Source organism: Pongo abelii, chromosome 11, assembly GCF_028885655.2.
Source record: "Pongo abelii isolate AG06213 chromosome 11, NHGRI_mPonAbe1-v2.0_pri, whole genome shotgun sequence".
Taxonomy (NCBI): Eukaryota; Metazoa; Chordata; class Mammalia; order Primates; family Hominidae; genus Pongo; species Pongo abelii.
Window position 1 is genome coordinate 28,529,888 of NC_071996.2, and position 13,205 is coordinate 28,543,092.

The window sequence follows — 13,205 nt, forward strand, 5'->3', positions numbered from 1 at the left end:
AGACCAAGGGCAGCACATTAGTTTTGATGCCAGGATAAGAGGAAAAAGATGAGAGAGATTCTGGAAGGTGGGGGTGTGTTACCTCAGCTCCTTGCTTTAGGGCTCGGGCAAGCTTTTGAGGTCTGTAACTTGTTGAAGACTTGTGGACAGAGAATGGCTGATATCTCTTAATTTTGTACAGTTGAGGAACCTGAAGGCGAAAGAAGATTGAACATCCTTAAAAACCTGTTACCATTTGGTGGGATCTACTTCTCAACAACAGCATTTCCGAGCTTCCCGGTGATAAAAGTAAGACAAGCACCACATTGTAGTCATCGGATTGTGGCTATTGTTGGTTTAGACCAGCACTGGACAGGCTTTAGTGAAAGTCCTGAGCCCTGTTCTGGGTTTCAGCACACATGAGTGTTCATGATTACTCAACCATACTACACGGCTTAAGTGTAGAAGCACACCAAAATATTTTCATTTTCAAAAACAGAAGTGGTCATATACCTCAAGAAAGGCTGACTAATTTTTGCTCACTTTATCTTGTATTTTTTCTTGAAGTTTCTAATATATGTAGTTCAGATAGCTTCATATATGCATGATATAGGTATATCCACAGAGTAGAAATCCTGGTTTGCATAAGCCACACTATGAGAAAAGGATCTGCTCTGCCTCCCATATGCCATCCCATAGCAGCAGAGTGTGCCACACAGTGTAATCTACCATAAAGCAAAACTATAAAACACTGCAATTCAAATTCAAGAATATTTTGTTTACTTAATAAGAAACTCAATTAATTAATTTATGTGACAGGTCTGACCTGCAGATTGAAGAAGGAATAACTCTGCTTGATTTGAACTTCTGAAGACTTAATTGGGACCAGTCCAAGGCCATCAGGAGCCTAAAATGTGAAAGGGAAAAAAAAGAACAGAGAATCACCACTGAGCAAGAGTGGCTACGCTTCTGTTTCCATCACATTTTGAAATATTAATGACCAGTTCTACTCTCAGAGCAACTCCTCCTGCAACCACAGTTGCCACTTGATCTGTAGGGCAGGAAGGCAGCCCTGATCACCCCCTCCTCCATGTCTCATAGTGGATATGAGTCTCTTTCATTTTCTGCGGTTGTGGAGGCTGCAATGTGTCACTCAGAAACTTCTTCAGGCTTGAAGGACTCAGCCCCTAGCTGCCAGGAGTTTAGGGATAGAAACACCTCTTGGGGGCGGGGGAGCCCTCTTCAGGGGCTGCCTCATCTGAAGGGCACTGCCTCAGTCAGAGTCAAGCACTCCTCCCAGGCAGCTCACCTCCATGGCGGGTTGAAGCCATGGGAAACATGCTGTGTCCTCTCACCCTGTGCCAGCCTCAGAGTTCTCACAGGCCCAGCTGATGCCTTTGTTGAGGTGGACCCCAGTCCTACTTCTCTCTCCACCCAATCCTGTCCCCTCTGCCTGCCTTCCACAGGTGCGAACCCCTGAAGCACTACCTAATACACTTCCTGCATGCTAGTCTGCCTCAAACACCCAGAGGATCTGGATGGTGCCTGAATATGACGGGCACTCAAAAAATAGCATACATCCCCTAATCTAATACACCATCACTAAACTAATATGATGAAACATTAATAGGCCACAATAATACCATTTCCCAATTTCTAGATGCTAAACATAAGAAAAAGGCATCTTAGAATTGATGAAATACAGTATTTATGAAATAAATTAATAGATTCTTTTTTATAGACAGGAATGCTGAGCTCCCTATTTTTCAACAACCCTGAGCAGCAGTGAAGTCTTTGTAGCACTAAAATATCAAATGAAACATATCAGCTTCAAACTATTCAAAATAATGAGGGGGGCTCCACTGCACAGTGAGGATCTCTTTCTACCCCATCAACCTCTTCATCCCATTAATTACCAAGTGTCAGACATTTATTGTTGCTTGAAAATAACAGGATTTTTATTTCTTAGGAACTAATTATTCTGCTCTTTTAAGTCACACAATTATCAAAAGCAGAAAACATATGGAATTTCTAAATTCAGTTCTGTAATTCTTGAGTAGATTACCTGCAATGCTTAAAAATATTTTAGAATGTGAATGACATTTATTCTTTGAAATTAACAAAGTATTTTGCACATGCACTTGCAATATTGATTTAAGTATACTTTTTATTACTAACGATGTGAACTCTAGCAACATTTTATTACTGGCTATGTGAATATGTGCTTCAGTTTCCTCATTTGAAAAATGGTAAACCTATCATGTAGATTTGTTGAAGATTAAATGAGGTGAACAAGGAGGACTTAAGACACTGCCTGACATATAGTAAATACAACCTAAGGGTTAACTCTCACTTTTTCAATAATGCACTGTTGTGCCCAGAAGGGAAGAAGGATGAGCCATTATACCTCCTGCTACCCCAAGAGAGAAAGATACACACACACACACACACACACACACACATGCACGCACATCCCAGAGAGAGAGAGAAAGAGAGAGAAGTGTATTGTGAGTCTGATGGGTTAGATTGTCAGTTTCTGGGGCCACATTCCCTTCTTATGAGGTCAGGCCCAGACTTGAGGGCTGCCCTTCCCTGACTTCTACCATTTGCCCAGGCAGCAGAAGGGCCCAGCTGACCAGAGCCTGCCTCCCTGGGCCAGGTGGGGCCCTCTTGGTTCCTCTCTCTGCCCTTCTGCACTCAGGCGCAGTTCCAGGGCAGTTGGGCGGGAGTCAGTGCTCATGCTGCATTTCAGGCTGGGAAGGACCCTCTGTGCAGGTGTATCAGGAGCAAGGCAGATGGCAGGAGATGATCCCTGGTTTTCCACTGCTAATACTCTCCTGGTCTTCCTTTGGAGCCTCTGGGAGGAGGTGAAGAGACTGAGGCTGAGGCAGGGCTTGCCTTGTACCTGCCCAACACGATCATGATCATGTCCACTCCCCGCCACCAAGCCTGACGGCACCTACCAGCTCATTGGAGTCCTGGGGTGAGCTGCAGTCTGGGAAAGCAAAGGGCAGCACCTCCTTGGGCGACACAGAGAACCGGCTGGTATAATCATCCTGACTGATCCGCCTCAGGAAGAATTTGAAGAAATTCGCCTCTATGGGTGAAAAAAATGGCACTTTTAGGGGGTACTAAAGGTATTTTTATGGGAAATCACCATATATTTGCATATTTTCCATATACCAATTAGTGGGTGTGTGTGTGTATATATATATATATACACTTCTATTGTCCCATTGGTTCCTTACCTCAACCTCCTTTCTGGTTAAAAAAATTTTATCTTTATTTCCAAAAAACTATAATTCATAATTAAAATATCTCTGATGAATTAAGCAAAGAAAAAGATTAAAGAAGTAAATGAAGACATTTTCTATACATCCCCATGGAATTCACAGGTAAATTTTATAATTTTTTAGAAAAAAATGTTTCTTTATTAGAAACTTCAACACCAGAGATAAAAAATAATATAGGAGGAAGAAAGAGAATCATTAAAATTTCGTACAATATTTTGAAAAACAAAACACACATTTGGGTCTCAGTGGAGTGGCAGATGGGAGTGTGGTTGTGCCTAGGGAGGACGGGGAAGGCTGAGCCAGGCTCAGAGGCTCAGGCTAGGAAGGGAGGAAGAGTCTGGAAAGATCAGGGCCTGCTTGTAGGCTGGCAAACAAACTGTGGATTGGGAATATATGTATTGGGAGAAGATGGTGATATGGTGTTTGGGCTCCCAGAAGCTACCGAGAGTGGGCCTCCAACAGTCCCAGCCAAGCTGGGCATCAGGGGATCGGAATTCCTTTCTTTTTTTTTTAGAGACAGGGTCTTGCTCTATCACCTGAGCTTGAGTGCAGTGGCGCGATCATAGCTTACTGCAACCTTGAACTCCTGGGCTTAGCTGATCCTCCCACCTCAGCTTCCTGAGTAGCTGGGACTACAGGCATATGCCACCAGTCCTGGATAATCTTTAATTATCCAGGGGTCTCACTATGTATGTTGCCCAGGCTTGTCTCGAACTCCTGGGCTCAAGTGATCCTCCCATCTTGGACTCTCAAAGTATTGGGATTACAGGCATGTACTACAGTGGCCATGGTGGCCAGCATGGAAATTTCCTTAACTTAGGGAAAGACAATACAAGATTAAAAGGCTTAATGTGCAAATGCTAGGTTGAGAAAATACCAAATTCAGCCAGTCAATCAGCAAGTATAAATGATGACTACCCTAGTCTCTGGTGACAAGAGGAAGCAGAGGGCACAAAACAGGAGGTCTAGCCACAGCCAAACTTCACAGACATTACAACTTGGTTTGGGGTTGGGGGACCTTGTTCATTGTCAAGTGGGTAGGTATTTCAGTCAAACCTGGCACAGAGATCCACTTTATATCATGAGATAGGCTGAATAATGGCACTCAGAGGTACCCACATCCCATTCCCAGGGGCCTGTGAATGTGTTATCTTCCATGGTAAAAGGCACTCTGCAGATGGGCCTCTGTGATGGGGGATTATTCTGCACTAGACAGGTGGGCCTTATGTAATCAGAGTCTGCATAGGAAGGAAACAGGGGAGTCAGACTCACACAAGGAGATGTGAGGACAGAAGCAAGAGGTTAGAGTCATGTGGGGAAGGGGCCATAAGCCAAGGAATGCAGGTGGACTCCAGGAGCTGGAAAAGGCAAGGACTTGGGCTCTCCTGAAGCCCCCAGGGGGAGAGCAGCCCTACCAGCACCTTCGTTTTAGACTTCTGACCTCCAGAACTGTGAGATGATAAATTTGCATTGTTTTAAGCCATTAAGTTTAAAAGGCTTAATGTGTAAATGCTAGGTTGAGAAAATACCAGATTCAGCCAGTCAATCAGCAAGTATAAATGATGACTACCCTAGTCTCTGGTGACAAAAGGAAGCAGAAGGCACAAGTGATTTGTTAGAGCAAGGATAGGAAACTAATATTTGTGACTGGTGAAAATTTTTTATTTGCATAGAGCTAACTTCATTCTAAGGAAAGTTCACGCTCAGAGGCATGATCAGTCTCGGCATCTCTGTGCTTTGCAGCCATACTTCACCTTGTGCTATCGATTGTTTTGCTTGGCCAATCTTTCTCAGTATACTCTCTTTGTCCATTTCACGAACAGCACTCAGCATATTGAATAATCGTCCCTGAATCATGACCTGAAATTGGAGTGGACAATGATTTCAAATTATTAATCAACACATGCTCATTTTGGCATTCAACCTAATTCACTTTCCCCAACCACACTAAGAGCTGAGACTGCCACTGTAAGTCAGAGTCCACAGGGAGTGCGGCATGCTACTCTCCCTAGACTGTGGCCACAGGGACTTCAAAGTCTGGGCAATACTGACTTGCCTGAATACAAAAAAGACCAAGTTGTCATCTGGCCTTGTCCCACCCAATTTATGAGCCTTGATTTTCTCATATTTCCAGTGTGGAAAGAATGACTAGTTCTTTGTTGTTTCTTCTGGATATGTCTGAATAGTAATGCTACCACTGTGCTATTTTCAGAGTTGAAGGACAAACGGCACGGGTGATTCTGCAGCAATAGCACTGTGGGTTACGGGCAATGCTAACTGCATACCAATGAGCTTTGCCTTCAGAGCTGATGCTACTGCAGGTGAGTGCTATCTGAGCCCAGAGCTGTGGCTGAGGGGATTGTTCATTCCATAATTTACATCACTTTCCATTCTGTAAGCAGCCCCCCTTTTTTTTAAATATATACTGTAAGTTCTGGGATACATGTGCAGAACATGCAGGTTTGTTACATAAGTATACACGTGCCATGGTAGTTTGCTACACCCATCAACCTGCCATCTACATTAGGTATTTCTCCTAATGATATCCCTCCCCTAGTCACCCACCCTCCGACAGGCCCTGGTGTGTGATGTTCCCCTCCCTGTGCCCATGTGTTCTCATTCTTCAGCTCCCACTTATGAGGGAGAACATGCGGTGTTTGGTTTTCTGTTCCTGTGTTAGTTTGCTAAGAATGATGATTTCTAGCTTCATCCACGTCTCTGCAAAGGACATGAACTCATCCTTTCTTATGGCTGCATAGTATTCCATGGTGTATATGTGCCTCATTTTCTTTATTCAGTCTATCATTGATGGGCATTTGGGTTGGTTCCAAGTCTTTGTTATTGTGAATAGTGCTGCAATAAACATACATGTGCAATTGTCTTTATAGTAGAATGATTTATAATCCTTTGGGTATATACCCAGTAATGGGATTGCTGGGTCAAATGGTATTTCTGGTTCCAGATCCTTGAGGAATTGCCACACTGTCTTCCACAATGGTTGAACTAATTTACACTCCCACCAACAGTGTAAAAGCTTTCCTATTTCTCAACATCCTCTCCAGCATCTGTTGTTTCCTGACTTTTTAATGATTGCCATTCTAAATGGCGTGAGATGGTATCTCATTGTGGTTTTGATTTGCATTTCCCTAATGACCAGTGATGATGAGCTGTTTTTCATATGTTTGTGGGCCACATAAACGTCAACTTTTGAGAAGTGTCTGTTCACATACTTCACCCATTTTTTGATGGGGTTGTTTGTTTTGTTCTTATAAATTTGTTTGAGTTCCTTGTATATTCTGGATATTAGCCTTTTGTCAAATGGATAGATTGCAAAAATCTTCTCCTGTTCTATAGGTTGCCTGTTCGCTCTGATGATAGTTTTTTTTGCTGTGCAGAAGCTCTTTAGTTTAATTAGATCCCATTTGTCAATTTTGTTTTTTGTTGCCATTGCTTTTGGTGTTTTAGTCATGAAGTCTTTGCCTGTGCCTAGGTCCTGAATGGTATTGCCTAGGTTTTCTTCCAGGGTTTTTATGGTTTTAGGTCTAACATGTAAGTCTTTAATCCATCTTGAGTTAATTTTTGTATAAAGTGTTAAGGAAGGGGTCCAGTTTCAGTTTTCTGCATATGGCTAGCCAATTTTCCCAACACCATTTATTAAATAGAGAATCCTTTCCCCATTGCTTGTTTTTGTCAGGTTTGTCAAATATCAGATGGTTGTAGATGTGTGGCATAATTTCTGAGGCTTCTGTTCTGTTGCATTGGTTTATATATGTGTTTTGGCACCAGTACCATGCTGTTTTGGCACCAGTACCATGCTGTTTTGGTTACTGTAGCCTTGTAGTATAGTTTGAAGTCAGGTAGCATGATGCCTCCAGCTTTGTTCTTTTTGCTTAGGATTGTCTTGGCGATACCGGCTCTTTTTTGGTTCCATATGAAATTTAGAGTAGTTTTTTTCTAATTCTGTGAAGAAAGTCAATGGTAGCTTGATGGGAATAGCATTGAATCTATAAATTACTTTGGGCAGTATGGCCATTTTCACAATATTGATTCTTCCTATCCATGAGCATGGAATGTTTTTCCACTTGTTTGTGTCCTCTCTTATTTCCTTGAGCAGTGCTTTGTAGTTCTCCTTGAAGAGGTCCTTCATATTCCTTGTAAGTTTTATTCCTAGGTATTTTATTCTCTTTGTTGCAATTGTGAATGGGAGTTCACTCATGATTTGGTTCTTTGTTTGTCTATTATCGGTGTATAGGAATGCTTGTGATTTTTGCATATTGATTTTGTATCCTGAGACTTTGCTGAAGTTGCTTATCAGCTTAAGGAGATTTGGGGGTGAGACAATGGGGTTTTCTAGATATACAATCATGTCATCTGCAAAGAGACAATTTGACTTCCTCTCTTCCTATCTGAATACCCTTTATTTCTTTCTCATGTGTGATTGCCCTGGGCAGAACTTCCAATGCTATGTTGAATAGGAGTGGTGAGAGAGGGCATCCTTGTCTTGTGCCGGTTTTCAGAGAGAATGCTTCCAGCTTTTGCCCATTCAGTATGATATTGGCTGTGGGTTTGTCATAAATAGTTCTTATTGAGATACGTTCCATCAATACCTAGTTTATTGAGAGTTTTGAGCATGAAGGGTTGTTGAATTTTATCAAAGGCCTTTTCTGCATCTATTAAGATAATCATGTGGTTTTTGTCATTGGTTCTGTTTATGTGATGGATTATGTTTATTGATTTTCATATGTTGAAGCAGCCTTGCATCCTAGGGATGAAGCTGACTTGATCGTGATGGATAACCTTTTTGATGTGCTCCTGGATTTGGTTTGCCAGTATTTTATTTAGGATTTTTGCATCAATATTCATCAGGAATATTGGCCTGAAATTTTCTTTTTTTGTTGTGTCTCTGTCAGGTTTTGGTATCAGGATGATGCTGTCCTCATAAAATGAGTTAGGGAGGAGTCCCTCTTTTTCTGTGGTTTGGAATAGCTTCAGAAGGAATGGTACCAGCTCCTTTTTGTAACTCTGGTATAATTCGGCTGTGAATCTGTCTGGTCCTGGGCTTTTTTTTGGTTGGTAGGCTATTAATTACTGTCTCAATTTCAGAACTTGTTATTGGTCTATTCAGGGATTTGGCTTCTTCCTGATTTAGTCTTGGGAGGGTGTATGTGTCCAGGAATTTATCCATTTTTTCTAGACGTTCTAGTTTATTTGCCTAGAGATATTTCTAGTATTCTCTGATGGTAGTTTGTATTTCTGTGGGATCAGTGGTGATAACCTCTTTATAATTTTTTATTGTGTCTATTTGATTCTTCTCTCTTTTCTTCTTTATTAGTCTGGCTAGCAGTCTATCTATTTTGTTAACCTTTTCAAAAAACCAGCTCTTGGATTCATTGATTTTTTGAAGGGTTCTTTGTGTCTCTATCTCCTTCAGTTCTGCTCTGATCTTAGTTATTTTTTTGTCTGCTGCTAGCTTCTCTAGTTCTTTTCATTGTAATGTTAGGGTGTCGATTTTAGTTCTTTCCTGCTTTCTCCTGTGGGCATTTAGTGCTATAAATTTCCCTCTAAACATTGCTTCAGCTGTGTCCCAGAGATTCTGGTATGTTGTGTCTTTGTTGTCATTGGTTTCAAATAACTTATTTATTTCTGCCTTCATTTCGTTATTTACGCAGTAGTCATTCAGGAGCAGGTTGTTCAGTTTCCATGTTGTTGTGCGGTTTTGAGTGAGTTTCTTAATCCTGAGTTCTAATTTGATTGCACTGTGGTCTGAGAGACTGTTATGATTTCTGTTCTTTTGCATTAGCTGAGGAGTCTTTTACTCCCAATTTTGTGGTCACTTTTAGAATAAGTGCAATGTGGTGCTGAGAAGAATGTGTATTTTGTTGATTTGGGGTGGAGAGTTCTGTAGATGTTTATTAGGTCCACTTGGTCCAGAGCTGAGTTCAAGTCCTGAATATCCTTGTTAATTTTCTGTCCCATTGATCTTTCTAATATTGAAAGTGGGGCGTTAAAGTCTCCCACTATTATTGTGTGGGAGTGTGAGTCACTTTGTAGGTCTCTGAGAACTTGCTTTATGAATCTGTGTGCTCCTGTATTGGGTGCATATATATTTAGGATGGTTAACTCTTCTTGTTGTGTTGATCCCTTTACCATGCCCTTCTTTGTCTTTTTTGATCTTTGTTGGTTTAAAGTCTGTTTTATCAGAGCCTAGGATTGAAAACCCTGCTTTTTTTCTTTTGACAGAGTTTCACTCTTGTTGCCCAGGCTGGAGTGCGATGGCACGATCTCAGCTCACCACAGTCTCTGCCTCCCGGGTTCAAGCGATTTTCTTGCCTCAGCCTCCCGAGTAGCTGGGATTCCAGGCATGCACAAGCACACCCGGCTGATTTTTGAATTTTTAGTAGAGATGGGGCTTCTCCATGTTGGTCAGACTGGTCTCGAACTCCCGACCTCAGGTGATCCGCCTGCCTTGACCTCCCAATGTGCTGGGATTACAGGCATGAGCCACCATTCCCAGCCAATCCCTGCTTTTTTTTTTTAACTTTCCATTTGCTGGGTAAATATTCCTCCATCCTTTTATTTTGAGCCTATGTGTGTCTCTGCATGTGAGATGGGTCTCCTGAATACAGCACACTGATGGGTCTTGACTCTCTATCCAATTTGCCAGTCTGTATCTTTTAATTGGGGCACTTAACCTGTTGACATTTAAGGTTAATATTGTTATGTGTGAATTGGATCCTGTCATTATGATGCTAGCTGGTTGTTTTGCCCATTAATTGATGCAGTTTCCTCATAGTGTTGACGGTCTTTACAATTTGGTATGTTTTTTGCAGTGGCTGTTACCGGATTTTCCTTTCCAAATTTAGTGCTTCCTTTAGGAGCTCTTGTAAGGCTGGCCTGGTGGTGACAAAATCTCTCAGCATTTGCTTGTCTGTAAAGGATTTTATTTCTCCTTCACTTATGAAGCTTAGTTTGGCTGGACATGAAATTGTGGGTTGAAAATGCTTTTCTGTGAGAATGTTGAATATTGGCCCCCACTCTCTTCTGTCTTGTAGGGTTTCTGCAGAGAGGTCCGCTGTTGGTCTGATGGGCTTCCCTTTGTGGGTAACCTGACCTTTCTCTCTGGCTACCCTTAACATTTTTTCCTTCATTTCAACCTTGGTGAATCTGATGATTACGTGTCTTGGGGTTGCTCTTCTCGAGGAGTATCTCTGTGGTGTTCTCTGTATTTCCTGAATTTGAATATTGGCTTGTCTTGTTAGGTTGGGGAAGTTCTCCTGGATAATATCCTGAAGAGTGTTTTCCAACTTGGTTCCATTCTCCCCATCACTTTCAGGTACACCAATCAAACGTAGGTTTGGTCTTTTCATATAGTCCCACATTTCTTGGGGGCTTTGTTCATTCCTTTTCATTCTTTTTTTTCTAATCTTGTCTTCATGCTTTATTTCATCAAGTTGATCTTCAATCTCTGATATCCTTTCTTTCACTTGATCGATTCAGCTCTTGATACTTGTGTATTCTTCATGAAGTTCTCGTGCTGTGTTTTTCAGCTCTATCAGGTTATTTATGTTCTTCTCTAAACTGGTTATTCTAATTAGCAATTCCTCTAACCTTTTTTCAAGGTTCTTAGCTTTCTTTCATTGGGTTGGTACATGCTCCTTTAGCTTGGAGGAGTTTGTTATTACCCACCTTCTGAGGCCTAATTCTGTCAATTTGTCAAACTCATTCTCCATCCAGTTTTGTTCCCTTGCTGTCGAGAAATTGTGATCCTTTGGAGGAGAAGAGGCATTCCGGTTTTTGGAATTTTCAGCCTTTTTGCACTGGTTTTTCCTCATCTTCGTGGATTTATCTACCTTTGGTCTTGGATTTGGTGACCTTCGGATGGGGTTATTGTTTGAACATCCTTCTTGTTGATGTTGATGCTATTCCTTTCTGTTTGTTAGTTTTCCTTCTAACAGTCAGGCCCCTCTGCTGCAGGTCTGCTGGAGTTTGCTGGAGGTCTACTCCAGACCCTGTTTGCCTGGGTATCACCAGCAGAGGCTGCAGAACAGCAAAGATTGCTGCCTGTTTCTTCCTCTGGAAGCTTCATCCCAGAGGGGCACCCACCAGATGCCAGCTGGAGCTCTCCCGTATAAGGTATCTGTAGACCCCTGCTGGGAGGTGTCTCCCAGTCAGGAGGCACAGGGATCAGAGACCCACTTGAGGAGGCAGTCTGTCCCTTAACAGAGCTTGAGCACTGTGCTGGGAGATTTGCTACTCTCTTCAGAGCCAGCAGGCAGGAATGTTTAAGTCTGCTGAAGCTGCACCAAAGCTGCCCCTTTCCCCAGGTGCTCTGTCCCAGGGAGTGGGAGTCTTATCTGTAAGGCCCTGACTGGGACTGCTGCCTTTCTTTCAGAGATGCCCTGCCCAGAGAGGAGGAATCTAGAGAGGCAGTCTGGCTACCGTGGTTTTGCTGAGCTACAGTGGGCTCCGCCCATTTTGAACTTGCTGGTGGCTTTCTTTACACTGTGAGGGGAAAATCGCCTACTTAAGCCTCAGTAATGGCAGACGCCCCTCCCCCAACCAAGCTCAAGTGTCCCAGGTTGACTTCAGACTGCTGTGCTGGCGGCGAGAATTTCAAGCCAATGGATCTTAGCTTGCTGGGCTCCATGGGGGTGGGATTCGCTGAGCTAGACGACTTGGCTCCCTGGCTTCAGCCCCCTTTCCAAGGGAGTGAGTGGTTCTGTCTTGCTGGCATTCTAGGCACCACTGGGGTATGAAAAACACTCCTGCAGCTGGCTTGGTGTCTGCCCAAATGGCTGCCCAGTTTTGTGCTTGAAACCCAGGGCTCTGGTGGTGTAGGCACCCGAAGGAATCTCCTGGTTTGCGGGTTGTGAAGACCTGGGAAAATTGTAGTATCTGGGCTGGAGTGCATCGTTCCTCATGGCACAGTCCTTCATGGCTTCCCTTGGCTAGGGGAGGGAGTTCCCCAACCCCTTGCATTTCCTGGGTGAGGTGATGCCCCACCCTGCTTCAGCTCACCCTGCATGGGCTGCACCCACTGTCTAAACAGTCCCAGTGAGATGGGCCAGGTATCTCAGCTGGAAATGCAGAAATCACCTGCCTTCTGCATTGGTCTCACTGGGAGCTGCAGACAGGAGCTGTTCCTATTCGGCCATATTGCCAGCCCAAATGGCTCTTTTATTTAACAAATATTATAAAGTGGCTACTCAGTGCCCTGTCCTGTGCAAGGCACTGGAGATACAGTAAGGAGCAAATAAATGTCCTGCCCACAAGGAGCTGATATTCCAAGTGTGTGTAGGAGGCGAAGTGGGATGACAATAAACACCAAGAGAAAAAACCAAGATAAATATCCTGAAGAAAATAAGAGGGCCTGAGGCCATGACTGGAGGGGCGGGAGGTAGGATGCCTGCCCACTTATGCAAGGATAATGAGGGAAGGCCTCTGCAGAGGTGAGATTTGAGGCAAGGCTTGAACGGTGAGAGCACAACAATGGAAAGATGTTGGCAAGAGCGTTCTGAGCAGAGGAGACAGCCAGTGCAGAGGTCCTGATGCTGGAACAAAGGAGACATGTTTAAAGGACAGAGAAATCCAATGTGACCTGGTAGCCTTGATAAAAATTGTGTATTTTATTTCAACTGTTACAGAACATCTTTGGTGGGTTTCAGCAGGGGAGAGACACTGTCACCTTTTAGCTTTGCAAACACAACTCTGGCTGCCATGTGGCACTGGATGTAGGGGAACCTGTGGCCATGGTCCAGGCAAGAGATGCTGGGAGCCTGGTCTGTGGCTGTAGTTGAGGAGATTAGGCAAGGCATTGGCTGGGGACACATTGGCATGTAGAACTGACAGGGCTTGCTTTGGCATGTGAGGAACAGGCTGAGCCATCACTCAGAACAAAGCCCATCATTGCTGATACCCTTTTTCAGGCTGGAG

General features: G+C 43.3%; 1 protein-coding gene across 12 annotated transcripts in view; it reads right to left on the reverse strand.

Annotated features, from left to right (window-relative positions):
• Window positions 1–13,205, reverse strand: part of CFAP221 (cilia and flagella associated protein 221) — a 113,800-nt gene that overhangs the window by 26,001 nt on the left and 74,594 nt on the right. For all 12 annotated transcript variants that reach the window (XR_008522729.2, XM_002812412.4, XM_054549240.2 and 9 more), the window contains 4 exons: window positions 5,027–5,132; window positions 2,943–3,076; window positions 806–886; window positions 83–190 (listed from right to left, as the gene is read on the reverse strand). Coding sequence is in view for 11 of the 12 variants with exons in the window: in XM_002812412.4 (XP_002812458.3) it covers window positions 83–190; window positions 806–886; window positions 2,943–3,076; window positions 5,027–5,132 (429 nt within the window). In the remaining variant the exon portion in view is untranslated. The remainder of the gene's footprint in view (window positions 1–82; window positions 191–805; window positions 887–2,942; window positions 3,077–5,026; window positions 5,133–13,205) is intronic.